Here is a 25,459-nt window from a genome sequence, read left to right on the forward strand (position 1 = left end):
AGGTTTTGGTGTTGGTTTGGGGTTTGTTTTTTTACAGCTTAGATCAATTTAAGTAGTGGAGAGGCCATCAGATGGATTGGCTGCATCTGCTGAATGGCTGTGACAACAAAAAACCTGTTGGGGAGGAACCTCATCCCTGGCTGTTCCCTCCAGCTGTGGCTGTGCAGACACAGGAGCACAAACAGGGGTGGCACAGCTTGTGTCCCACCTGGGGACAGGGGCAGAGGTCACTTTTATGGACAAAACATTCCCCTTCCAAGGGAGTCTGGCAGTTACTGAAACTCCCAGCAATTCTCATCCTAAACTCGTTGCTAGATTTGTTAGGTGAATAGTTCTAGGAAAATTAAGGCTTTTCTATACGTTGCTGGCTTTGATTGTAGTTATTCTCCCTGTTAATGTTTTTTAGAAACAACTTGTGAGATGTTTGTGTCGTTCCGAATTTTATACATTTTTGTCTTTGAAATAAAATACATGTAAACATGTTTGAAGTCTGAGTTTTACACCTTAAAAATTTGCTACCTGGCGAATTAAAATCATGCTTCTCTCCCTCTCAGGTGCTAAATTTGGGGTGGGCATGGGTGAGAGACCTGCCTTGGTCCAGGCTGCATTTGCTCAAGCAAAGAAAATATTTAATGGCACAACAGTGATCGACACCCAGGGCCCAGCTGGGCTTGGGGACATGATATGACATTGCCAGGAGTGCCTCTCAGCTCCATAAAGTTTTTAAATCCCAGTAAAGCCCAACTACTTGTTGGGATTCTGCCTTTCCTCCACACTAAATGATGTTTGAGTGTCTGGGCCTGAAAATTCAGGGTATGAAAATACAAACCAGAGCTTGGCCAAAGAAATGACCCTTTCCTCTCATTGGGCCCTGAGGAGATTGGATGCTGGGCTTGTTTTACAAATTAACATTTAAAAATTTATTATAAAATACAGGAACTAAAAATACAGTTACCATCCTGGTGGGAAGGAGCTCAGGCTCCCCCCCTTCGGAAAGAGGAACCGGTGGGAGGAGGGTCACAGGGTCCCGTTGTCCTGCTGGGCCGTGTCCCCCAACCTCATGTGCTGCCACATGAAGTCGATGAACATGGAGGCCTGGAGCAGCCGGCTGAGCCTCTGGAAGTGCCTCTCTGCAGGGACAGGAGTGATCAGGGCAGTGGGAAAGAGCTCCCTGGAACAGGGTGCAAACATTTCCCGTGTCCACAGACTGTGGAGCCAGGCTGGGAGAGCTGGGGGGGTTCACCTGGAGAAGGGAAGGCTCCAGGGAGAGCTGAGAGCCCATTCCAGGGCCTAAAGGGGCTCCAGGAGAGCTGGAGAGGGACTGGGGACAAGGAATGGAGGGACAGGACAGAAGGAATGGCTTCCCACTGCCAGAGGGCAGGGTTAGATGGGATATTGGGAAGGAATTCTTCCCTGTGAGGGTGGTGAACCCCTGGCACAGGTTGCCCAGAGAAGCTGTGGATGCCCCATCCCTGCAAGTGTCCAAGGCCAGGTTGGACAGGGCTTGGAGCAACCTGGGCTAGTGGAAGGTGTCCCTGCCCATGGCAGGAGGTGGATTAGCTGAGCTTTAAGGTCCTTTCCAAGCCAAACCATTCCAGGATTCTGTGCTCCAGGCCACAGGAGGACACCCCAGGCCCGGCCCCACAGCGACTCACCTGTGTAGGGCAGCAGGGACTCCACAGCAGGTTTAATGCCCGAGAACTGCAGGAGACTGTCGGGTGCCTCGTGCTTCAGGAGGATTTCCAGGACAGCCTGGGCCTCGTGGCAGTTCCGGGAGTTGGTGTTCCAGGTGACCAGGAACGCCAGCACGGCCTCTGTGGGGGAGGCACACCCATGTCTTGGGTCTTACAGAGGTTCAGCTCCCACAGACAGTGACTGACGAGCCCAGAGGGGCAAAGTAATTCCAGACAGAACCATTCCTTGAGCCATCACACCCTAAATGTGTGGGATGACGAGGCCTAATGCCCCTGAATGTCCCACGGCAGGGGATGGAGCTGGATGAGCTTTAAGGCCCTTCCAACCCAAACCATCCCATGGTTCTATTTTAGGATTCTTAATTTCAGTTGAGAAAACAAGCCCCTGACCTGGAAGCTTTCAACACTCAAACCACGTCGTGACAAACCTTTCTGATCCTTCCGGAGCCGAACAATGTTCTCTTCCAAGTGCTTTCTCCCCTCGGGTTCCTTAAGGATGGCTGCAGAGAGAGAAGGGAGAGCCCAGGCTGAGAGCAGGGAGACCACTGGTTATCTGGGGTGATTGCACTCAGGAACACGGGAAAGAGAGAGGGAACACTGAGGCTTTCCGACTAATAATTAGACCTTGGAGCCTGGAAAGAGTGTTCTGGAAAGCAGAGGGCAGGAAAATGCCTTCGGAGCACGAGATGGACTCACCCTTGACCACCGTCAACACGGTGTGAGGCCGATCCAGGGAAATGGCCAAGCCCAGGGCTCGGAGGTACCTGTGCTCATGGAGCAGGTTAGAAAGCTCTTGCTCTCTGAAAAACAAATCAGGGTCGAGAGTGAGACCAGTGTTTGAGTGGTGGAAACAAGCACTGCACAAAAAGCAGCAGATTTGGCAGTAACAGCGTGCAGGGGGGGTCACACCAACGAGTCAGTGGTGCTTGTCAATAAATGCCTCGGTGCTCCCACTAAATACTGGGATTAGATGGAGCTGGATGGCTCCAGGTGTGGGCAGTCCCACTGGCCAGTTTGCCTTTCACGGCTCTTAATTGCACAAGACCAACTCACTTCATAATCTGCTCCTCCTGTTTAGCTTGTGCTTCTTTCTCCTCAATTTCAGTGACGTCCTATAAAAACACAGGATAAAACTTTATCAAATCTTGCTTTAATACACACGGATTTTTATTGAGCCATTGAGTGCTTAGGAGAGCAGGTTCTGCAGCAAGATCTCTAGGCCAAGTAATTTAAGGGTTAAATCCAGCAACTCCCAACTTCCCTCCAAGCCACCAGTGCCTGAGGCTGCTGGGGCCCATCTGCTGCAGGGGAAACACAGTCTGGCCAAAAAATAACCCCAAACCCCAAGATAAGCCTTACTGACCCAATTCCAAAGTGCAGAAAATAGGAACACATGAGGAACAAGCCACTGGCATCCTGAGTTCTCCATTTATCCTGATTATTAACCCCGAGAGGAGTCAGGACCCCCCGTGCTGTACCTGCCAGAGTGTGATGCAGGAGTCACTGGAGGCTGTCACCACCATGTCATCTTGTTTGTTGGAGTGAAGACCCCAGATTTTATCTTCATGACCATCTAATGTCTTAACACACTCGTTTGTTTTAATTGTCCAGAGTTTTAAGAGACCATCAGATCCACTTTAGGAAGAGAAACACAAACCCAAAAAAAATAATCACTGGACAGATCCATTCTTGCTCTGCCCCCCCCTCAAATATCAGATAAACTTGTCCCATTCCAGTGCCTTCCAAACAGGAACAGAATTAAACAAAATGTGCAGGGCAAGATGCACCCTTAGCTCTGTCTCCTGTGTGTGTCCCCAGCCCAGCAATGCACAGCAGATAAATAGAATCCATGGAATAACTGGAGGATTCATTCAGCCCTTGTAGAAAGCTTGGCCTAAATATGGCACCTTCCTATCAGTCTTTCCAAGGACTCCTTGGACACAAGACTCTTCCCTCTTGCTGCTGCTGCTCAGCCAAGAGATTCCCTCCTGACCAGTTGTGGATCTCCCCCAGACTCCCGGGACAGGCACAAACCTGCTGAGCAGTTGGGCCCCTCGGCTCACAAAGATGATCTTCAGCACTGAGGCATCGTGGCCTTCAAAGGTCTGGGAAGGGGAAAGGAAGCTCAGTTTCCAAAGGATCAACCCCAAGGCTTTGCCTGGAGCAGGGGCAGGATCTCTCCTCACCTTCAGGCAGCTGAAGTCCCGAAGGCCCCAGAGCTTCAGGGTCCCATCTGCCGAGGAGGTGGCCAGGACCTGATCCACGGGGGAGAACTGCACGCACCAGATGCCCCGTCTGTGCCCCGAGAACACCCCCAGCAAGGAGCAGTCGGAGCAGGACCACAGCTTGGCCAGCCTGTCCTGCGAGCCCGTGGCCAGCAGCTTGTCATTGGGGGACACTGCCACGCTGTTGATGTCCTGGGGGGGAAGAGGAGCACAAAGCACTTCAGCCTTTGCTCCGGGAATGACCAGAGGGGGAACACGGGAGAGGGAGATTTAAGTGCCAGAGCCACGTTCCGGGCTCAGGGGGAGCCTGACCTTGTTGTGGCCCTTCTCAGTCACTCTGGCATGGAGGGTTTCTGGGCTGGAGATCGAGGCTGCTTTTGCTTTGGAAGTGAGGGATTCCGGGATATTCCAGATCTTGATTGTGCAGTCCTGGCTGCTGGTTACTACAAAGCTTTCCTTCATTCTGAGAGGAACAAAAACATCGAGGAGGCAAATCAGTGGCTTCCCCTGCACAGGAGAAAAGGCCCTTCCCCTCCATGAGCAGGAGGACACAAAGGGACAGCCTGACCCGGTCTGTGTTACCTGGAGCAGGCGACAGCGCCCACGCCGTGGGCATGGCCCAGCCCCTGTGCCACACAGACCACCCTGCCAGCCTTGCCCATCCTCCAGACACGGATGCTCCTGTCCTGTGGGGGAGAGCACAGAAACTGCTTGATTTTCTGACAAGAGATCAGTCCCCTGGGCTTTCACCACATCCCCAGCCTGACTGGTCCTGAATTTTGCAGCTTGAACCTTTGCCTGCCTTTGTCAGAGCAGGTGAGGACGCACAGCCAGACAGGATAAACCTCCAGCCTGGGGTTCCAGAGTGGAGATTTATTTTGGGGTCTATCAGAGGTTTATTTTTGGGTGTATCAGGGCAGTCGGCACCTTTTCTTCCCACACAGAAGCTCCCATCAGTCCCACACTAACAACTTCTCTCATCTCTAATTCCAGACCCAGATGTCTGGAGAAGGAACCATCTCCTTCGGGCTAATAAATACAATTGATTTCCCAGGGACAACATTAAAAAGGGATAGTGAAGAACCTTATCTTTGGGGGATGCAGCAGACAGGAATTGTATGAATAAAAGGCCCTTTCTGGAGTGCTAAAAGCGGTACAATATTGCCCATAAAGATCAGTAAAGTGAAGAGCTGCATTAAATGAAGAGCAGTGACATACCTTGGCACAGGTGACGAACATCAGGCCTTTTCTGAAGACATCCAAAGCCATAATTGTTTCTAAACAGAAGGAGACAAAACAGAAATACTGAAATGGGACAACAGGAATGTGTGAGTTAATGAACCCACTGTCCTGGGGACAGGTCTGGGACACTGGGACAGGACATTCACAATCCCTGTGGAGCGAGTGGCACTCACACCCCTTCAGCTCCAAATTAAACTGATGTCGCTGCCACTGACAGGGCCAATGGGATATATCCTTTCTCCACACAACTCCCAAACCTGTTGTGATGCTGCTCAAGGGTTCCAGCCTCCACAGGAGCTCCAAGAGAAGCTGGACAAGGGAACCCCTGCCCCTCTCCCAGCCGGGTCAGCGCTGGCACCCACCTGTGTGGCCGTAGAGGATCTGGCAGTGGGACGTTGCCAACTCAAACACTTTCAGCTGGGGGCTGTTGGTGGCCACAACAATGTGAGAGTCACCAGGGCCCAGGAACTTCACATCCAGAACCTCCTCGTTGTACCCAGCGAGCTGGAATGGGAACAGTTCAGCAGGGAAAAGCTGCAGTGCTGTGATCTCGCATTTAACGCTGGGTGTAAGGATCTCTTTTACACATAAGCTGGAGCACAGGAGGGACTTCTGCCTGGGCCTGTTCTGCTTTCTGGTTCTTATGTTGGTCTCTGTGCAAAATTCCCCCCAAACAGCCCCACCAATGAAATTTCTGGTTTAGCACCAAGGAACAATTCCAGAACAGGCCGGAGACAAGGGACAGAGCTTTTACCAGGAGCAGAGCTGATCCCAAACCGTGGATAAAGGCAAAAGAAGGCTGGGGCTGTCACCTGCTTGCGGAGCTGGAGGGTTTGTGCCTCGTAGAACATGACGTTGTGCTCCAGGGACACGGTGACGAGCTCTCCCCGCGCGGGCACCCACAGGCACTGGCACAGGCTGCGCTCGCTCGGCTCCTCCCGCGGCGCGAAGGGCACGGGCTGGCTGTACACACAGCCGGCACTGGCCACCTCCCACACCCTCAGGATGCCTGCAACAGCCACGGGATACGTCCTCTGTCACAGCCAGCCTCACACAGTGACTGCCCAAGGGCTGTTATCCGAACCCTGGCACTGCCCACGGGAAAAGCTGCGCAGCTCCAGGGCAGGACTGGGCAGAGATCTGACTCCGGTGGCACGAAAAGCCACAGGGCTTCTGCAGTCTAAATCAAACTTCATTGCAGTTTGGGAATCATTTATATGTATTTATGGGTTTGAAAGTATATTTTTATGTAGATAAATGTATTTGAGTATTAAATGTTTCAGAGCACATCTGACCCGTCCTGCTCATCCCCAGCTGCCCGAGGAACCCAGGAGCAGGCTCTGCTCTCCAGCCCAAGCTTCTGCCATGCAAAGAACTCCCATCCCAGCAATCACAGCCCCCAAAAGTGGCAGTGGCACTGCCTCACCTTTGCTGCCAGCTGTGACAAAGTGCAGCCCTTGTTTCTTCACACCCAGCTGAGAGAAATCCCCCTTCTCGGGCAACAACACGGCGGCTTCCACGGTCTGCAAGAGTCAGAGAGTCACAGAGCCAGGGCTGGCCAAAAACTCTGGGAGGGCAGAGAAACCTCATTCCATAACACAGAGAACCTGAAGAGGGAGAGCTATTGTGGGACCACGACCTGGAAACTACAAAAGGATCTCAAAGGAATAAGTGAACCCCAGTTTCACCTCGTAGACGGGGACGGTTCGTTTGCTCTCCCTGCTCTCCAGGTCCCACACCATGCAGATTTTATCACGGCCAGAGCTGCAAAGGAAAAGGTGTTTCAGTGCCAAATCCATGTGCAAATCTGGCACTGTGGGAGTTCAACACCTCTCTGGAGAGGCCATGGGAAAGAACATCAGCATTCCCTGTGCCAGCAGAGTGTAATGCCAGAAACACAGACCAGGCTGATGGGGCTTGGAGCAACCTGGGCTAGTAGGAGGTGTCCCTGCCCATGGCAGGGGGTGGGACCGGATGGGTTTTAAGGTCACTTCCAACCCAAACCATTCCAGGATTCCATTCTACAGGTGCCAAGACCCTCTGGAATCACCCAGCCCTGGCAGGAGGTGAACAGGACAGAGGTCAAACCCCTGTACCCAGGTGGTACCTCAGGAGGGTGTTTCCATCTGCAAATGCCAGCGAGGTGACAGCACTGAAGTGCCCATCCAGCACAGCCACACATTTGCTGGAATTCAGGTCCCAGATGCGGATTTTGTAGTCCATGGAGGAGGAGAAGAGCTGCAGGCGGGAGATGTCTGGGTGGAACTCGACCAGGCTGGGCAGGGGGAGAGGAACAGGACAGGAATGAACCACCTGCAGTGCTGGCCTTGGCCCAGCACCTAAATAAGGACACATTTACACAGGTCAACAGGCCAGGCTGGATGGGCTTGGAGCAACCTGGATAGTGGAAGGTGTCCCTGCCCATGGCAGGGGGGAGGATGAGATGAGCTTTAAGGTCCCTTCCAACCCAGACCATTCCAGGATTCCACAAGAGATCAACTGACACGGATTTATAAGAGACTTTCTTTGTAGGATCTCATTCCTCTGCCACCCACCAGAAGACTTTACTGTTTGTCTTTGCCAGTGTTCCCGTGCTCCTGGAGCACACCAGCCAGCAAGCACAGGGATTCCATTTGGATCCCAACCAATCTGAGGACACTGGCTAGTGGTGAACATGGTGCTGCTGGTTCATGGTTGGATTCAATGATCTGAAAGGCCTTTTCCAATCTTAACAATTCTCTGATGGTATGAAAACTCTTGACCAACTGGGCTAGGGACAGTCATAGCCCTGCTCCCAAAAACCAGGAAGAAGAGCCCAGAACCTGCTTGGAGTGGGCCTTCCTATTCCATTAACTCAAGATATTCCAGGTCAGTCCCAGCACCCCACAAATGGCAGGGACTGACAGACACAACTCCTCCTTACTGTACCACTCCAGAGGATCCTTTCAGGTTGTGTGTGCAGTAGTGTTTGACCATATCCCAGACCTTAATGGTGCTGTCACAGCCACCTGGGGAAAGAAGGACACAGGGAATGAACCATGGAAGAGAGAGAGGCAGGAGTCCAACACATTCCAGAGCCAAAGGGCCCCCCAGCTTCCCCCAGTGCCCCGTACCTGTGGCCAGCAGGGTGGCTGTGGAGTCACAGGCCATGGTGGCCACGGGCAGGGGGTGCAGGGCCCGCCAGGCGCGGGCACAGCGCGGCTCCCGCCAGTGCCACTGCCGCAGGAGCAGCGCCCGGGAGCTCGTCAGCAGCACCTGGAACGGGCACAGGGACACGGTCAGGCTGGGATCGGGGCTGGATCTGTGCCAGGGCACACACACTGGGCACAGGGACACGGTCAGACTGGGATCGGGGCTGGAATTCCATCAGTGCACACACAAAGGCCACAGGGACACGGTCAGGGATGGATTGGGTTAGAATTCCTGCCAGGGCCCACACACTGGGCATGGGGACACAGTTATGGATTGGGTTGGAATTCCTGCCAGGGCCCACGCACAGGGCACAGACAGGGCAGGTGCCACAGCTCAGGCTCCTGGCACGTCCCAGTCACACCTAGGAGGGGACACAGGGAAGGGTGTGAGGAGCCTCCGTGGGGATCTCTGGAAGCACAGAGGTCATGGAATAGAATCAGGGAATCTCCTGTGCTGGAAAGGACCCACAGGGATCATCGAGGCCAACCCCGGGCACAGGGCTCCCCAAAATCCCCCCACATTCCTGGAGTATTGTCCCAACACCCCCTGCAGCAGCCCAGCCCAACCCCCTGATCCACCCAAAATAAACCTCTGATCCAAACTCACCTCGTCATCGGGGCTGAGCACAAAGGCAGTGACATCCTCCTCCTCCTCCTGGGAAGCGAAACCCCACAGTTAAACCATCCCCGGATCTCAGAGCTCCCTTCTGACACCGAGCACAGCTTGGGGACAACCCCAAACCCACCCGCCTGTGTTCTGGACCGTTCCCACCCTCCTCATTCCCGCGAGCGTCACATCCACAGTGGGAAAACCCCTCCCGGGAGCGGCCGTGCCCCTCACCTGCTGCAGGCTGTGCAGGAGCGCTCCCGTTTCCACATCGAGCACGTTCACTTTGCTCCCGCAGGGGCAGAACATGAACTTCCCATCACGGCTTATCTGGGCAAGAGGGGGTGAGAAGCAGGAACATTACAGAGCCGGGAGACGCGGCACTCCCAAACCCTCCAGAGCTGGGGTTACCTGGATTCGCCCTCCCTTGTAGAACGGCTCGATCCTCCGCGACACGGCGTAGCTGGAAGGGAAAGAGACGGGAAAGGAGCGGCCCCGTTAAACCAGGACGGCGGCGGCCGCGCAGCCCCAGCCCGGCGGCCCCTCGGTCGTCCTTTCACTCCCATCCCGGCCCTCACAGCCCCAGCCCGGCCCTCACTTGCTCTTGAAGCGCACGGGCTCCGCGGCGGCCGCGTCCGTGTCCGCCATGGCCGCGCTCCACGTGCTTCCGGCTGCCACGGGAGGCGCTTCCGGCGCGCGAGTAACGTACGGAGGGGACGCCGCCAGCGCCGCGTTTAGTGCGGAGCTCCCGATCCCTCCGGGACGGCGGGAACAGCCCGGCCCCGCCCCCGCGCCGCTTCCCAGCCATCCCGACAGTCCTCCTGCAGAGCATCCCCCCCCCCGCCCCAAGGAAGCCACTTCCCGTGTCCACCCACGGGTGAAAGCGGGATTTTTGAACGGTGGGAGAAAGAACGCAGACTTGATGCTGTCTTTTAGGCAATTCATCTTTTATTGAGCATAAAAGTCCATAAGTGAACCCTTTCCAGCTGCGACTCCTGTGTCGCCGTCCATCGCAGCCTCCCCGTGCTCCGCACGGACGCCACGGGGAAGGGACCGCCCTGGCCGCGCTCCGCACCTGTGAAGGAGAGAAAAAGCGCTCAAACAGCCGTTCCAACGCCGGCCCTCCCGGGGCACCCCAGCACGGGGCTTATGGGAACATGGGTTTTACTCCCCACACACAGCCGTGGAGAATAAGCTTAATGTTCCCGATGCTGTGGGCGCCGTTATCTCACCCGGGGCCACGGCAGACCCCGAGTGACTTTCAGACCGCGCCGGGCGCTACCGCGGACACCAGAGCGCCTTCCTAGGCCGCTCTGCACACCTCACCCGGTCTGACCCAACCCCGGCTCAGGCAACGCCATGAACAGCGCCCAGCGGCGTGATTTAAAGGCCAAAGGAGCCCATCAAGCGCACTAGTCCCAATCCCAGCCTCACCCGCCCCGGGTCTGCCGCGCAATGAGTGCGACGCGCGTGCGCACCCTTATATACGGGGAGCCGCGCACGTGCTGGCCCCGCACCCTGTATAACCAGCCGTAAGCCGCTCATTTGCCGCGTGGTGTGTTCTTTATTCAGCTTGCAGGGCTCGCACGGTAGGGCTGGGCTCTCGCGAGACTCCGCGCGCTATAAATAGCGGGCGGCGCAGCAGCGCGGCCTTCTACACTGAGACAACACGTAAGTGCGGCGGGGAGCGATGGCGGCGGGAGCGGCCCGGCCCCCCATCCGGGGCCATCCGCGCCCCCCGGGACCCACCAGGGCCAGCCTGATGCCTCACTCTCTTCCAGCAAATGGCGGACGACGCCGGTGCTGCGGGAGGACCGGGAGCGGCCCGCGGGGGCTTCCGCGGTGGATTCGGGACGGGGCTGCGGGGCCGCGGGCGCGGCCGCGGGAGGGGCCGGGGCCGAGGCCGTGGGGCCCGCGGAGGCAAAGCCGAGGACAAGGAGGTGAGTCCCGGGGCCGTCCCGGTGCTGCCGCCCCCGAGGATGGGGCAGCAGAGCCGGGGTTCGGCGGGTGATGGCAGCGGGTGATTCATGGATTTCTTTGGCAGTGGATTCCTGTCACCAAACTTGGCCGCCTGGTTAAGGATATGAAGATCAAGTCTCTTGAGGAGATTTATCTCTTCTCACTTCCCATCAAGGTGAGTTGCTGTGGATGTGGAAGTGATGGGTCATGGAGATGCTCTGAGGGCTGGAGCCAGGCTGGGAGAGCTGAGGGTGTTCACTTGGAGAAGAGAAGGCTCCAGGGAGACTTCAGAGCCCATTGCAGTGTCTAAAGGGGCTCCAGGAGAGCTGGAGAGGGATTGGGGCACGGGGTGGAGAGACAGGACAAGGGGGAATGGCTTCCCACTGCCAGAAGGCAGGGTTAGATGGGATATTGGGAAGGAATATGAAGGTGGTGAGGCCCTGGCACAGGTTGCCCAGAGAAGCTGTGGCTGCCCCATCCCTGGAAGTGTCCAAGGCCAGGCTGGACGGGCCTTGGAGCAGCCTGGGATAGTCAAGGTGTCCCTGCCCATGGGAGGGGCGGAATGAGATGAACTTTTTGGGTTCTTCTCAACCCAAACCATTCAGGATTCCATGATTCCCACGTGCTCAGTGCCTGACTCTTGCAGGAGTCGGAGATCATCGATTTTTTCCTGGGCTCATCCCTGAAGGATGAGGTGCTCAAGATCATGCCTGTGCAGAAACAGACCCGTGCTGGGCAGCGCACCCGCTTCAAGGTAACCCTGCTTCTCTGCTTCCTCGTAGTGAAACCTCCCCTCTGCTCTCTCCTGCATTATATTAGTGTCATTTCAGTTGTTCCAAATCCCATTTTCTGTAGTAACCAGTAAATATTTGGCTATAAGAGCAGTTAGTAACTTATGAAGTGTATTAGCTTTACAACCTCAGAGATATGTGCAGATATTCCTCAAAGCAGCACTGTCCCAAAAGTGGGACTGTAACACCCTTAAAAGCCCTTTCAACCAAACTATTCTGAGCCTACAAAATTAGGTTATGCTTGCACAGCAGTGTTGGGTTTTCAGGAGAAGTTTTGGGTGTAAAGAGGGAATACTGTTTGGAAATCATTAGGATTTCTGCCCAGTATGAGGCTGCAGCAGGGAACTGAATCCCAGTTCTTTAGCCTTGGCTGGTTTTGACTGAAGGATGAGCTCAGAGGGGAAAACGGGTTTCAGGAATGTGAGCTCTGGTGATCAAGGTGTGGGAGTGAGCTGTGAGTTCCTGCTGAGCACACCCATGGATTATCTTTGAGAATCCCAGTGGACTGTGCTGTGCTAAGGGAGCTCCTGCACAGCTGCCATCAAACCTTCTCTTCCAACACAGGCGTTTGTGGCTATCGGGGACTACAACGGGCACGTGGGGCTGGGCGTGAAGTGCTCCAAGGAGGTGGCCACGGCCATCCGGGGGGCCATCATCCTGGCCAAGCTGTCCATCGTGCCCGTGCGCCGTGGCTACTGGGGCAACAAGATCGGGAAGCCACACACTGTGCCCTGCAAGGTGAGGGTCCCACGGGGCTGCAGTTCCTGGGGGCTGTGCCAGGGGGTGTCCAGGAGCCTGACCCGCTGTGTCCGTGCAGGTCACCGGGCGCTGCGGCTCTGTCCTGGTGCGCCTGATCCCGGCTCCGCGCGGCACCGGGATCGTGTCCGCCCCTGTGCCCAAGAAGCTGCTGATGATGGCCGGGATTGACGACTGCTACACCTCGGCACGGGGCTGCACCGCCACCCTTGGCAACTTCGGTGAGTGTGGAGTCACTCGGAGCTCGGGGCTGTTCTTGTCCCTGATGGGGGCAGAAAACCCACCTTTCCACAGTATTTTGATCTGTGTTGAATAAAAACTGCCAGCAGGGGAGAACAAGCCAAGGCTTCTGCTGACAGGGCAGGTTCATCCTGTTGCAGGTGATCCTCGAGTTCTGTGCAATTACAGAAAGCTGGGGTTTATCCTGTGCTGGTCCTGAATCATCTCCCAATCTGCGCGATTGCACTTGTGTCCCGTAGTGTAATTGTCGTAACTGGAGAGAGAGAGAAACCCAAGTTTTGTGTGTTCACCAGAGAGACCCCGGCCGTGGTCTCCCTGTCCTTGCAAAATCTTACATTTTTGGAGCTGTGGGGTGTTTCTGGGGCTGTGGGTGGGACTGGTGAACAGGGTCTGCAGCAGTGACAGGCCGTATGTGACACCTCTCTGCAGCCAAAGCCACCTTTGATGCCATCTCCAAAACCTACAGTTACCTGACTCCCGACCTCTGGAAAGAGACTGTCTTCACCAAGTCTCCTTACCAGGTAACAGCATTTTGGCAACTTGCTCAAATCTTACCCTTCCTGCCCCTAAAATTCAGGTTCTTGTACCCAAAAAATGGGTAGTTATAATGAGACAGGTAATAGTTTAAGTCTGAGCCGACTGCCAGGTTAAGTGTGATTTTTAAGCACCTTAGTTTTGAGTAATAATTGAAAGTGGGATTCCATGGACAAAGAGTAAAGCTGTGGAATGTTAGTTAAGTTGAACTACCCCAGCCCCACCTACACACCTGGTGCAGGGGTCTAAGGGGTGGGAAGTGGTGCTGAGGAGCCTCTGAGAGTGGATTAAGGAAATAAAGCAGTGTTCATGTACTTTTTGCAGGAGTTCACTGATCATCTGGCCAAGACCCACACGAGAGTGTCAGTGCAGAGGACCCAGGCAGCTGCTGTGGCCACAACTTAAGTGGGTTTTGTACAAGAATAAAGTGATCAGTGAACAAGGACGTGTGGTTGGTGTGATGGGGGGTCGGTGCATGGGGCAGGTGTGGTAAACCATGGAATGGGTTGGAAAAGACCTGAAAGCTCATCCCGCTCCACCCCCTGCCATGGGCAGGGACACCTTCCACTGTCCCAGGTTGCTCCAAGCCCTGTCCAACCTGGCCTTGGACACTTCCAGGGGCACATCACCTTTACCCAGACTGAGGGAATTCTTGGCCAGGGCTGTGCAGAGCAGCACAGTGTTTCTGGTGGCTTATGGAGGAGAAGGACAGGTCCAGAGGGCAAATCCCAGTTCTGGCAGCCTGGGGTGCCTAAGTTTAGGGCTTTGCAAGAGCTCTTCAAAGAATGAATCCAGATCCCAATTGTAGAGATGCCTGGGCTGCACGTTTATTGTGGAGGCACCAGAGGTCAAGGATGCCACATGCACTTGGGTTCCAGCACCATGGAGTGAGGGGGAACCGTTTCAGCTCTACTCAGACGCCTTTGCTTGTGCTGCTTTCCTCTCCTCCATCATCCTGTGCTTCTGCTTCATCAGGCACGTCCGTGCATTCCCATGGTAACCCAGATCACCGTCTAGAAAGACAGGAAATGTCTGAGCAGTGCATCCCATAAGCCTGTGTTCCATGTGAAGTCTGGGATGTGTGAAACCCCCCTTTCCTAGGTTTGAGACTCCTTTCCCTGAATTTCAGACCCCCGTTCCCTGTATGCTGTTCCCATACTCACATCTGTCCTGGTAGGCCTTGGTGACCTGTTTCAGCAGCTCCACCTCCTTGGCACAGTTCTGGAACTGGTTGGGTCCTTCCCTCTGGTTGCACGCACTCAGCCTTTCCCGGACTATCTCCACGATTTCCTGATCAACCAACCTGCAGGAAAGGTGGCAATGAGTGTAACAGCAGCCAAGAGATGACAGAAAAGCTGAACCAAGAGGTGAGGATACCCTGTGGAATGTCAGCACTGGGTTTTTAAGGGTCATGGTCCCCTGTGCCACCCTGCCCAGGGACAGCAGGATTGTGAAGTGGGTAATGTGTAATGGAGTGGGCAGGAGATACAGCTCCCAGGGCTGAGTGCCCAGAGCTGTGACCTCGCCTGGGGACAGCGCAGGGACAGCCGTACCTGTCCCTCCTCCACTGACACTCGGCCTCGAAGAAGCACAGGTAGTCGCCCTCCAGGCACTCGCTCAGGTCGGGCACGCGGCGGAACTTCTGGTGATAGTAATAGGTCTTGTTCTTGGCTTGCTGCCGTTCGATCCACTCTGGGGGGACAGCCTGGTCAGACATTCCAGCCCCAGATTCTGAGGGGCAGCACAGCCCCAGCACCTGCCCCAGCCTGGTGTTGCCGTTTTGGGCAGCAGCAGGTCCATGTCTGCATCCAGCTCATGTGCCCACCTGTGTGTCCCTCTGTCTCTGCCGTGTCCCACGTCCCTGTGTCTGTCCTGTCCATGCTGTAGTCTTGTCTGTGTCCCTGTGTCCCCATGTCTCTGCACTTCTCCCATTGTCCGTACTGTTTCCTATGCCCCTGTGTCCCAGTGTCCGTGCTGTCCCCGGTGCTGCCCCTTCCCTCTGCCCGTGCTGTGTTACCGTCTGTGCCAGTGTCCCTGTGCCCTTGTGGGTCCCATCTCCCTGTCCCGGTGCCCGTGCCCTCACGCCTGTGCCCCGGTGTGCCCGTCCCGGTGTCCCCGTCCCCACGTCGCAGCCCAGCTCCCGCGGGGGGCTGTCCGGCCCCGCCGGTACCTCGGACGAAGGTGACGGGCGCGTCAATGACATAGGTGAAGAAGGTCTGCACGAAGGTGAGGGGGTTGGGCGCCGATGTGGTCCTATCGGCGACGGGGGTGCGGGTCGGCGGCACCTTGTACGCCTCCCAGTCGTGGTCCTCCGGCATCGCGGCGGCGGCAGCGGGGGCAGCGAGGACGGGAGAAGATGGCGGCGGGATCGGCGGCGGGGAGGGGGGGGCGGGAAAATGGCGACGGCCCCCGAGGGGGCGGGAGCGCGGGAAGATGGCGGCGGCCCCGGGGCGCGCTGGGAGCTGTAGTCCGTGTGTCCCTCCTGCCGCACGGGATCCCAGAATCCCGGGATGGGCCGATTTGGAAGGCACCGCAGTGTGTCCCGTCTGGTCTCACCTCCCTGCTCCGGCAGGGTCACCCCAGAGCACAGGGAGCAGCATTGTGTCCAGGCGGTTCTGGAATATCTCTGGAATGCACCCCAGGATTGTCCACACAGCACAGCCAGACCGTCCTCAGTGGGACTCCTGATGACCCCAGGATGCATGGCAGGGATATTGGGATGAAACTCTTCCCTGTGAGGGTGAGGAGGCCCTGGCACAAGTTGCCCAGAGAAACTGTGGCTGCCCCATCCCTGGGAGTGTCCAAGGCCAGGTTGGACGGGGCTTGGAGCAACCTGGGCTGGTGGAAGGTGTCCCTGCCCATGGCAGGGGGTGGAATGGGATGAGCTTTAAGGTGCCTTCCAGCTCAAACCATTCTGTGATTCCAAGTTCTATTGCCTCAATCTCTTTTCCAGTCACAATCACAAAGCCTTTCTTGCCTGGACTGGTGGAGGGATTTTCAGTCTGAGCTGGGGGTGCCTGGAGCAGATGTTCGCAGCTGTGGGTGTCCAGTACCCGGGAGGAAACTGGCCTAATTCCTGCCATTCACATTCGAGCTGTTCAGGAGGGAGAAATGTAAACTGAGACAGCAGCAATTGACCTTTATCACTCCACAACTGTCATGTCCAACCTGCCAGCTTGGCCAGGAATGAAATGAATATCGCAGCGGGTGAAGCGAGCGGCTAAATTTGTGTCTTCAGACCGATAACCATCTTAAGTATTAATCTGGGGAGGCACTTACTGACAGCCTCTTTCTGCTGCTGCCCCGGGCTGAAGACGTCCCATGGTCGGTACAGCTCTGCTGCTGTTGCTTTTGTGCAGAGCAGGGCTGGGTTATGGTCATGGAAGTGCTGCTGGAATGGGGTCAAACTCCTGGTAGTTCCACTTAGGCTGGAAAATAAGCTTGGTAGAAAGTGCAGCCAGGTGCTAGGACTGATCTTAGCAAGGAGGGAGCTGCAGTGGGTGCAGGACTAACCCTTTGCTGCTTGGGCTGACCCCTAATTCCCTGCCCTGAAACCAGTTGTGTGAGAACTTGTCCGTGCTGCTTTCTCTCTGCATGACCTTGTGATTGGGGTTTATAGATTTGCCTCTTCTAATTTGTTTTTCAAGGTGCATTTTGAACCTGTACATGTTCCTGTTACCAATTCCTTTGGGCATCCTTTCCCATTTTTTTCTAATCCTTGGTTGTGCTTGTTTGGTGCCATTTGCCTTCATGACATGATGCCCAGGAATGCCAGGCAGGCCCTTTTGGTGCTGCAGGATACAAAATAAGTCGTTACAATTAAGGGCACAGAAGGACAGGCCTAGTAAGGAATATATTCTCCTTCAAAGCCCTCAAGCAAAGCAGAAGGAGAGAGATCGTGTTAAGTTTTTTTATTTAATTGGAAGAATTTGTCCAGAAACTTAGTAAATTCAAACTGAGTAAGTTTAGGTTAGATATTGGGAAGAAATTCTTCCCTGTGAGCGTGGGGAGGCCCTGGCACAGGTTGTCCACAGAAGCTGTGGCTGCCCCTGGATCCCTGGAAGTGTCCCAAGGCCAGGTTGGACAGGGCTCAGAGCAGCCTGGTCCAGTGGAAGGAGTCAGGGTTGGAACTGGATGAGCTTTAGTATCCCTTCCAACCCAAACCATTCCACGACTCTACAAAATTCTTCCATGCACACGATGGAAGCTTGAACAAAATCCCATCCTGTTATGAGTTTTTGGAATGGGAAAATGCCGGAATCCAGGAAGAGCCCAGAATCCCTGCAGCATTCCCATGTTAAAGGGGAGACTTTCTGTTGGGATTTTTGTTGTTTTTCCCATTGTCCCATTTTCTAGGACCCGAGGGTGAAGCTGACCTTTGCTGTTCCTCCCCGCAGTCCCACCGCAAGTTCTCTGCTCCCAGGCATGGCCACCTGGGCTTCCTCCCCCACAAGAGGAGCCGCCGGCACCGCGGGAAGGTGAAGGCATGGCCCAAGGATGATCCCAGCAAACCAGTCCACCTGACAGCTTTCCTGGGCTACAAGGCTGGAATGACACACACTGTGCGGGAGGTGCACAGGCCTGGGCTCAGTAAGGCTTGGCTGGAGGAGGCAGGAGCCACAACCAGGAGGGAACAGAGGGAATCCTTGTTGGTGGGAATCTCCTGGGAAAGGGGTGGTGGAGAACACAGCTTCCAGGTTATGTCCTGGATACTCAAATCCTGGATGGTCAAACCCACCTCAGCATGAGCTGAGTGGTGGGGGGCAGTCCTGGAAATGCCCTCACTGGGATGGTGAGGGTTGGTCTGGGAGATGGGAAGGCTGGGACTGGCTGTGAGACCAAGCATCACCTTGCCCCCCGTGCTCGCTGTGACAGCCTGCCCACGAATCCCCAAGGGAATGCCCTGATCCCAGATGGTGCTGAGCACCACTTCCCTTTGCTGCCTTGCAGAGGTCTCCAAGCGGGAGGAGGTGGAGGCCGTGACCATCATCGAGACCCCCCCGATGGTGGTGGTGGGGGTCGTGGGCTACATCGAAACACCCAAGGGCCTGAGGAACTTCAAGACTGTCTTTGCTGAGCACATCAGCGATGAGTGTCGGCGGCGCTTCTACAAGAACTGGTACCCATCAACAGGGGAAGGGGCTGCCCAGGGAGGTGGGGGAGTCCCCATCCCTGGAACGTGGCACTCAGTGCTCTGGGCTGGGGGACAAGGTGGGGGCCGATTGGACTCAGTGGTCTTGGAGGGCTTTTCCAACCTCAGTGATTCTGGGATTCCCAGACTTGGGGTGTTCCTGGGGGCCTGCATGTGAGGGGTCCCTTTCAGGATTTCCACAGGCTCAGCTCCTGGTGGAGTGGAACTGCTGCTTATTTAGTCATGCACAGAGACGCTGCAAACAGCTTGGTGCTGGGGATCAGCATATGTGTATGTAAATTTATTCTAATAGTCAGACGAAGTTAGCTCTCTCCACAATATCATGTGGCAGGTTCCTTTTCCCTCGGGCAGGTTGGGCTCATCTCCTCTCCAGTTAACTGGGATGCTTGAGCTGAGGCAGCAAATGGAGCAAAACCAGATTTGTCAGAGGGGACAGTCAAGGCAGAATGTAGCCCCTGGGCCTCATAAACACCAACACCCCAAATCACCTCCAGCAGAGAGGAAAATGGAAACACGAATTTTCTTGCTGTGGGAATTGTGTCTCCTACAAGGGTGCCATGGAGACCCACCCACCACATGCCTCTGATCCCTGTTTTCTCCTGTCAGCCCTTTTCACGGTCTGTTAATTTTCCTCTTCCCACCCCAAAGTCCCTGACAGTCAGGTGGGGTTCAGGTACCCACAGGTACCTTGTGCCTCCAGGGAAGTGCCTGGCCTGTTTTGTGATTTCCTAGCTGTAGGAATCTCCTGTAACAGTGCCATGGAGACCCACCCACCACAAGCCCCTGATCCCTGTTTCCTCCTGTCTCTGATTTTGTGCCTGTACTCTGATGGCGCCGAGCCAGTCAGTGGGAGACAACTGGGTTCCTCCTGCAGAAAGGTTTCGGTTCCCCTTGGATGAGCCCTTTTCACAGCTCATCACCCACTTTCCTCTTCCCACCTCAAGGCCCTGCCAGTCAGGTGAGGTTCAGGGACCCACAGGTACCCTGTGGCTCCGAGGAGGTGCCTGGCAAGGTGAGCTGTCCCCCCTCGGTGCTGTCTCGGGGTGCACGAGCCCTTCATCAGCTCTGCTGGATGTTAAAACACTTCTGTCGTAGGCACAAGAGCAAGAAGAAGGCGTTCACCAAGTACTGCAAGAAATGGCAGGATGAGGCTGGGAAAAGGCAGCTGGAGAAGGATTTTGCAGCGATGAAGAAGTACTGCAAGGTCATCCGTGTCATTATGCACACACAGGTCAGGGTTTTCCCCCGGAGTGGGCAAGGGGGGCTCAGGGTCTTCCTCAGCTCCAGAGTGTGGTGAGGGCCTGGAGATGGGATCGGGGGGGGGTTTGGTGGGGTCACAGGAGACCGAGTGGGCAGAGGGTGTGAGATGGGATGTGCAGGTGATGGGAGGTGCTGGCTGAGCTTCCCAGCTGCCTCCTGACCTCCCTGTCCCCTTGAGCTGGGCTCAGCAGAGCTCCCTGCTCCAGGTTTGCTTCAGGAGCTGTGGTTTGGGCACTCTGGGGACCCCACACACCCATGGAGGAGAGCAGGAGGAGGGCAGAGCCCGGGCAGGTGCTGAGCCCTGTGTCAGCAAGGGACCTCAGGCCCCATGATCACCTCAAATTAGCAACTGGTGTCAAATGTTTTGGGCAAAAATAACCCCACTGGCAGGCACAGCTTTGCCAGATGCTGATTGCTGGATACACAGGGTCCCATTTTCATGCCGATCCCTGGATTTAAGGGCTGCTTTGGAGTCTATGGGAAGAGCTAAGCTGGCTCAAGGCTTCACTTGAGGCTGGCACAGACCCTCAGTGTCCCACTGGGGTGGTTTGGCAGAGGGGTTTGTACAGGGAGCTGGGACTGGGAGAGAGTGGAGGCAGCTCTTGGTGGGAACTAGAAATAACTGCCCAGTCTGGAAGCAGAGGGGGAGCAGGACCAAAGGAGAGGTGCTGGCTCAGACTTGGAGCACAGAGCCGCTTCCAGGCTGGTCACAGTGTCCAGCCTCAGGCCCTGCTCTGCTGATGGGCTCCTTTCCCATGGCTGTTACTCCTGTGCTTAACTCCTGTGGCAGGATGGTGTTGACCTCTCCCTGTGCTCCTGGGAGAGAGCGTGTGCCCCAGCTCCTGCCTGGCCTGGCACTGGGAGATGGGGTAGTTGGGCTCAAGGACAAGGAATTGGCTCCGAGGGGTCCCAGATCTAAAGGCCTGCTGACCCAGGGCTCTGGCTGCTGTGAAAGGGGGTGAAGGGGCGGCTCTGCTCCCCCCTGTGCCCCTCACAGGCCGTGAGTGACTCAGCCCTGCCTGTATGTTCGCGCCTGGGGGGCGAGGGGAAGGTTTCTCCCTAAATGCCAGTGTGGTGCAGATGAAGCTGCTCCCGCTGCGGCAGAAGAAGGCCCACGTGATGGAGATCCAGCTGAATGGGGGCACAGTGGCCGAGAAGGTCGACTGGGTGCGTGAGAGGCTGGAGAAGCAGATCTCTGTGCACAGTGTCTTCAGCCAGAACGAGATGATCGATGTCATTGGCGTGACCAAGGGCCACGGCATGAAAGGTACAGAGCAGGGAGAGCCTTGCCAGGGGTTTGGGTCTGTCCTTCTCACGTGACACTGCCCCTGGGGTGGTTTGGGGGGAGGAGAGTGTTAACCACACTGAGAACTCCCCAGGTTGTTGCACAGGGAGTAGCAAAGAGCCTCTGGATCTCAAGCCTGACATCCAGTTCTGTCGTAGCAGAACTTGATTTCCTTAATCTCAGGGATTCCAGCGAGGGCAAAGTGCAACAGGGGCACCCCTGATGTAGATACAGAAGAGCTGACCAGGTAACTTCTGATGGAAAGATTTTCTGAGATTAAGGCCATTAAAGGCCGTGTTGTCTGCTCTGCTCAGAGTCCTTCCAGGAGGCTCAGAGGCACCATCAGCACATAAATGAACCTGGGCTAGTGGAAGGTGGCCCTGCCCATGGCAGGGGGCTGGAATCGTGTGATCTCTAAGGTCCCTTCCAACCCAAACCATTTCAGGATTCTCTGACTCTCTGAACTCCTCCCCAGCCCCAGGTGTGCAGAGGTGTGGGTGTTCCTGTGTGTGTGCATGGAACACATCCCAGTCTGACCAGAGCCCTGGGAAGTGAGAGCAGAGCTGTGCTCCGGCCTGTCCCGCTGCTGAGAGCTCTTGGTCTCCCCCCAGCACTGTCTCTGCAGGATGATGAGCCTCTCCCTCCCTCACATTCCCAGGGGTGACGAGCCGCTGGCACACGAAGAAGCTCCCCAGGAAGACACACAAGGGGCTGAGGAAGGTGGCCTGTATCGGGGCCTGGCACCCGGCCCGTGTGGGCTACTCCATCGCCCGCGCCGGCCAGAAGGGCTACCACCACCGCACCGAGATCAACAAGAAGGTACGGCCCAGGGGGCTCCCTCTGACCACCACACGCCTTCCTGCCTCCCATCCTGCCTCCATCCTTCTTTGCACGGTGCCCTCAGTTCCCCCCAGGCTCCCCAGATGTTTCCTGAGAGATCTCCCTGTCTTTCCTGGTGCTTTTTCCCTGCTCGGGGGCACGTCTTGGTGAACACCGGGTCGTCCCGTGATTCTTTGTGTGTGTTTCTGTCAGGGGCAGGAATGTCCCCACCTCCGTTGCCTCTCTGTTCCCAGATTTACCGTATTGGCCATGGGATCCACGTGGAGGATGGCAAAGTGGTGAGGAACAATGCCTCCACCCACTATGATATCACGGAGAAGACCATCACACCTATGGTAAGGGCTGAGGGCTAACGGGGCTGTGACTGGCTCTGGCTCAGGAATCTGAGCCAGGGAAGTAATTCCTTGTTTGGAGACAGCTGTGTAGGAAATGATTTGAAGGAAATTCACTGTAAGAAATGCAGTGATTCCTTTCCTTATATTTTGGACGTGGGAAATCATCCACGTGTGGTGTCTTTTCAGGCCCATTGGTAGACCCTTGTGGCTGATAACTTGCGTGGGAAATGAGAACTTGGTTTTAAAAAAAAAAAGAAATCACATTAAAAATCTGGTAGTTAACAGAAAAATGTTTGTTACTTTGTTTAAAAATTCACGTTTGTGTAGTAAAAGCTGTTCACTTTTGAGTTTGGCCAGCTCTGCTCTCGGTTGACCCACACTCCCCAGCGAAGGAAGCAGGTTCTGGTTCCCCAGCTCTTATTTGGTGAATCCAGCTGGGATAACTCAGTGTGGATGACATGGTTCTGGTGGTCTAGTGGAAGGTGTCCCTGCCCATGGGTGAAACTGGGTGGTCTTTAGGGTCCCTCCAACCCAAACCATTCCAGGATTCTGTGACTCCCAGCAGGCAACTTGAAGGGTGCAGAGTGCTGTCAGCTGGAAGGACTGTCAGGCACTGCGTTCTTCTTCCCTAGAAAATGCCTCCTGTGGACAGGTGTGCTCCCACCCTGCTCTCCTGCCCTCCAACCTCTCTGCCTCTCCCCACAGGGTGGTTTCCCTCACTACGGGGAGGTCAACAACGACTTCCTCATGCTGAAGGGCTGCGTCGTGGGCACCAGGAAGCGTGTGCTCACCCTGAGGAAGGTGAGGGTGCCACAGTGCTGGGCAGGGACGGGCTGCAGCTCTCCAGGAACACATTCCCCACGTGGAGAATCCTCCAAATGCTGGGCAGGGGGATTGGTCAGATCCCTGGTGCTGTGTTGCAGAGGGCAACGTGGCACGTGAGTGTGGTGCTCAGACCACGGGCAGGCAGATGGTTTGTGGGGTGTGCGGGTGGGTGGAGTCTCTCTGGAGACAGAAGCCTCAAATCCCCAAGGGGCCCAGAAATGAAACCTTGGGCTGTGAGGAAACGAAAGAGAAGCTTTCACCTGCCACCTGAGCACCAGGGCACTGCTCTGAGAGCACATATTTTCGTGGAGATATTTGTTTAAGGGCTATTCCAACCCTGTTCCAGCAGAACAGAAGCCCTGATTTTCTGTAACAATAATCCTGATATGTTGTGACTCTCCTTCCCCAGTCCCTCCTGGTGCACACAAGCCGCCGGGCTCATGAAGCCATCGAGCTCAAATTCATTGACACCACTTCCAAATTTGGCCACGGCCGCTTCCAGACAGCCCAGGAGAAGAGGGCTTTCATGGTGAGTTCCCTCTGGGCTGCCTCCAGCTCCTCGTGGGGCTAGAGCAACTGACTGTCTCCAACCAAGCACCTTCTAGTGGAAGGTGTCCCTGCCCATGGCAGAGAGGTGGAACTGCATGAGTTTGAAGGTCCCTTCCAACCCAAACCGTTCCAGGACTCTGTGATTCCATGATCTGCTTCTCTCTATAACAACAGGCAAATGAATGATTGAGGCTCTCTTGCGTAAAGACAGCCATGAATTCAGTTCACACAGCAGAAATTATGCGAAGGAAGAACATGAGTGTTGTGTGAGTGATCCGAGACAACCCAACTAGCAAATAATAGACCATATGGTCAACCAGTTCCCATTCACCTTGGGAAGTTTTAAACAAGCAGTTAACTTGGCAGGCACTGCCTTGGCCATATGGTCCCTTTCACTTGGAATTGTGCACTGCTTTGATTTGTTTGGAATGATTTATAGCTTTAATGTTCTTAAGAGGAAAAAAGTGTGGGTCATGTTCAGGCACAAATTTGTGATTCTTTTGTCAGAAGCTTTCAAGAAGGCCAAGCAGTGTATTTTTCTTAAATACAGGGCAAAAAAGAAAAAAGATTAAATAATCCAAACCAAGCAGTTTCTTGAATAGCTTTGCAGCCTACACCAGAGTGCTGCAAGTCTGAACTGAAATGGAGGAAGCACTGAGTAAGCCAGGAGAGAGAGAAGGAGAAAGGAAAAGAAACGACTGCCTGGATCCCACGCAGATGTAAACTGGGTCTGGATCTGGCCTGTCAGCCAGAAATGCCATGTGAAGCTGGCTAAGCCTCCTTAGTGCTGGGAGGGGGATTGGTTTGACAGTGCCTTTGCAGAGCTCTTTAGAGGTTAAGCTGATTTCCTTCAGCTCAGTGTCAGGAGCCTGGTGTGTGTCACAGCAAGCCCTGAGCTGCTGTGGTGAGGATCTCAGGGGCAGCAGGAGGTTTCACCTGGGTGCAGCTCTTTTCTTTGCCATTTCCCCCTGTATATTGTGAGGTAAAACATCACATTTGGCTGGAATTTGAGGCACATAAGTAATCCCTGCTGTCTGCTCCTATAGGATTGATTTGTTCTGGGACAACCCCATTTTTTAGCCTCAGGCTCTGTTGAGTTGGATGCCAAGGAGCTGTGCCTTGAGCTGAGGGAGGTCTTGCCTCCTCCGAGGCTCAGGCAGCAGTTCAGCAGCTTTCCTACCATGGAAACACTGGAACACCTCCTGGAAAAACTCATCAGCCCAGTTCCTGGTCCCCTCCATGTTCCCTGACAGAGATCAGCCCCCTGGCTCAGCGCAGGTCACTCCTCGTGCTCTCTGGCTGCTCTGGTGCTGTCCAGAGAAACAAACCCTCTGTGCAAGGGCAATGATGCTCCTTTGCCAACTCCTGGAGCGTGCTGGAGGCTCGGGGGGGCTGGTGAATGGTGGCACTGAGCCCCCAGCTGGGGAGCAGGGACCAGGAGCAGCCCGGCCCAGTAGAGCTGCATTTGTGCTCCCCACAGCCCAGATGCAGCTCTTCAGGCCAGGTTTGTCTGTCCCTAACTCCAAACTCTCCTCTCTGCTCCCTTCCAGGGCCCTCAGAAGAAACACCTGGTGAAGGAGAAGCCAAGTGTGCAGGAAGAGCTGTAAGGATGGATACAAGGCTGCCTGACTGGGCACTTCCAATAAAGGGGCTCCAAGCCGTGCCTGCTCCCTGTCTTCCCTCTGGAGGGATGTCTTGCCTGTTTCCAGCAGGCAGGGATGGGAAAAGTGGCACTTGGAATTGGCCCATATGGACAGGGACTAACTGGGCCAGCCAAGTGTCTGCTCTGGCCTCTAGGTCCTCCCTTTCCTTTTCCCAGTGATTTTTTTCTCACTCACCCAAACTACCACAAAGGCTCCCCTTCCTTCCAGAGGAGAGCAGAACAGGTACCTGCACTCCTACACTTCTGTTCCAGTTTCCACTGGGAATACTGGGCCTTCTGACTTGCCTGTGCCCAGTGTCCCTGACAGTCTC

The 25,459-nt window shown here is 55.3% G+C and overlaps 4 protein-coding genes, 1 long non-coding RNA gene and 2 other non-coding genes across 7 annotated transcripts; 3 read left to right on the forward strand and 4 right to left on the reverse strand.

Annotated features, from left to right (window-relative positions):
- Positions 1 to 893: 893 nt before the first annotated feature.
- Positions 894 to 9,617, reverse strand: TBL3 (transducin beta like 3). The gene is made up of 22 exons (XM_027736179.2): positions 9,558 to 9,617; positions 9,371 to 9,422; positions 9,194 to 9,289; positions 8,960 to 9,007; positions 8,275 to 8,416; positions 8,085 to 8,169; positions 7,269 to 7,436; positions 6,850 to 6,925; positions 6,588 to 6,684; positions 5,974 to 6,170; positions 5,524 to 5,665; positions 5,138 to 5,196; positions 4,502 to 4,605; positions 4,232 to 4,382; positions 3,881 to 4,111; positions 3,729 to 3,799; positions 3,173 to 3,329; positions 2,748 to 2,806; positions 2,391 to 2,494; positions 2,123 to 2,194; positions 1,656 to 1,814; positions 894 to 1,130 (listed from the first exon to the last, which is right to left on the reverse strand). Exons 1-22 carry the CDS (start codon positions 9,605 to 9,607, stop codon positions 1,018 to 1,020), a joined length of 2,433 nt encoding a protein of 810 aa, XP_027591980.1. The 5' UTR covers positions 9,608 to 9,617; the 3' UTR covers positions 894 to 1,017.
- Positions 9,618 to 9,885: 268 nt separating this feature from the next.
- On the reverse strand, positions 9,886 to 10,377 carry LOC120323456. Its single transcript, XR_005563918.1, has 2 exons — positions 10,286 to 10,377; positions 9,886 to 10,034 (listed from the first exon to the last, which is right to left on the reverse strand). It is a non-coding gene; the product is annotated as an uncharacterized LOC120323456 (long non-coding RNA).
- Positions 10,105 to 10,229, reverse strand: LOC113995769. Its single transcript, XR_003543525.1, has one exon. It is a non-coding gene; the product is annotated as a small nucleolar RNA ACA64 (small nucleolar RNA).
- Positions 10,378 to 10,614: 237 nt separating the features above from the next.
- RPS2 (ribosomal protein S2) lies at positions 10,615 to 13,684 on the forward strand. Its single transcript, XM_027736142.2, has 8 exons — positions 10,615 to 10,630; positions 10,741 to 10,899; positions 11,004 to 11,093; positions 11,565 to 11,672; positions 12,274 to 12,447; positions 12,527 to 12,686; positions 13,135 to 13,226; positions 13,564 to 13,684. Exons 2-8 carry the CDS (start codon positions 10,744 to 10,746, stop codon positions 13,642 to 13,644), a joined length of 861 nt encoding a protein of 286 aa, XP_027591943.1. The 5' UTR covers positions 10,615 to 10,630; positions 10,741 to 10,743; the 3' UTR covers positions 13,645 to 13,684.
- On the forward strand, positions 12,907 to 13,044 carry LOC113995768. Its single transcript, XR_003543524.1, has one exon. It is a non-coding gene; the product is annotated as a small nucleolar RNA SNORA64/SNORA10 family (small nucleolar RNA).
- Positions 13,685 to 14,041: 357 nt separating the features above from the next.
- Positions 14,042 to 15,608, reverse strand: NDUFB10 (NADH:ubiquinone oxidoreductase subunit B10). Its single transcript, XM_027736141.2, has 4 exons — positions 15,410 to 15,608; positions 14,793 to 14,931; positions 14,403 to 14,542; positions 14,042 to 14,252 (listed from the first exon to the last, which is right to left on the reverse strand). The coding sequence occupies exons 1-4, from the start codon at positions 15,555 to 15,557 to the stop codon at positions 14,149 to 14,151; spliced, it is 531 nt and encodes a 176-aa protein (XP_027591942.1). The 5' UTR covers positions 15,558 to 15,608; the 3' UTR covers positions 14,042 to 14,148.
- Positions 15,609 to 15,918: 310 nt separating this feature from the next.
- Positions 15,919 to 25,148, forward strand: RPL3L (ribosomal protein L3 like). The gene is made up of 10 exons (XM_039382368.1): positions 15,919 to 15,979; positions 17,637 to 17,829; positions 18,190 to 18,358; positions 19,487 to 19,622; positions 20,732 to 20,918; positions 21,595 to 21,755; positions 22,010 to 22,111; positions 22,817 to 22,912; positions 23,346 to 23,465; positions 25,036 to 25,148. The coding sequence occupies exons 1-10, from the start codon at positions 15,938 to 15,940 to the stop codon at positions 25,090 to 25,092; spliced, it is 1,263 nt and encodes a 420-aa protein (XP_039238302.1). The 5' UTR covers positions 15,919 to 15,937; the 3' UTR covers positions 25,093 to 25,148.
- Positions 25,149 to 25,459: the final 311 nt, after the last annotated feature.

Source organism: Pipra filicauda, unplaced genomic scaffold (assembly GCF_003945595.2).
Source record: "Pipra filicauda isolate LSUMZ 115617 unplaced genomic scaffold, ASM394559v2 scaffold266_size1643727_pilon, whole genome shotgun sequence".
Lineage (NCBI taxonomy): Eukaryota > Metazoa > Chordata > Aves > Passeriformes > Pipridae > Pipra > Pipra filicauda.

What these genes read in the sequence shown, in the direction of transcription:
- TBL3 (XM_027736179.2), bottom strand. Translation starts at nt 9,607, where the DNA reads ATGGCGGACACGGACGCGGCCGCCGCGGAGCCCGTGCGCTTCAAGAGC. An exon ending in CTGAGAAGGGCCACAACAAG is followed by an intron (nt 4,112 to 4,231) that starts GTCAGGCTCCCC and finishes CTTCCCCCCCAG; the next exon opens with GACATCAACAGCGTGGCAGT. An exon ending in CCTGCATCACACTCTGGCAG is followed by an intron (nt 2,807 to 3,172) that starts GTACAGCACGGG and finishes GTGTTTTTATAG; the next exon opens with GACGTCACTGAAATTGAGGA.
- RPS2 (XM_027736142.2), top strand. Translation starts at nt 10,744, where the DNA reads ATGGCGGACGACGCCGGTGCTGCGGGAGGACCGGGAGCGGCCCGCGGG. An exon ending in GCAAAGCCGAGGACAAGGAG is followed by an intron (nt 10,900 to 11,003) that starts GTGAGTCCCGGG and finishes TTTCTTTGGCAG; the next exon opens with TGGATTCCTGTCACCAAACT. An exon ending in TCACCAAGTCTCCTTACCAG is followed by an intron (nt 13,227 to 13,563) that starts GTAACAGCATTT and finishes TACTTTTTGCAG; the next exon opens with GAGTTCACTGATCATCTGGC.
- NDUFB10 (XM_027736141.2), bottom strand. Translation starts at nt 15,557, where the DNA reads ATGCCGGAGGACCACGACTGGGAGGCGTACAAGGTGCCGCCGACCCGC. An exon ending in GCCCGTCACCTTCGTCCGAG is followed by an intron (nt 14,932 to 15,409) that starts GTACCGGCGGGG and finishes CTGTCCCCCCAG; the next exon opens with AGTGGATCGAACGGCAGCAA. An exon ending in CAAGGCCTACCAGGACAGAT is followed by an intron (nt 14,253 to 14,402) that starts GTGAGTATGGGA and finishes CTGTCTTTCTAG; the next exon opens with ACGGTGATCTGGGTTACCAT.
- RPL3L (XM_039382368.1), top strand. Translation starts at nt 15,938, where the DNA reads ATGCATGGCAGGGATATTGGGATGAAACTCTTCCCTGTGAGG. An exon ending in CAAGGGCCACGGCATGAAAG is followed by an intron (nt 20,919 to 21,594) that starts GTACAGAGCAGG and finishes TCACATTCCCAG; the next exon opens with GGGTGACGAGCCGCTGGCAC. An exon ending in AGAAGACCATCACACCTATG is followed by an intron (nt 22,112 to 22,816) that starts GTAAGGGCTGAG and finishes CTCTCCCCACAG; the next exon opens with GGTGGTTTCCCTCACTACGG.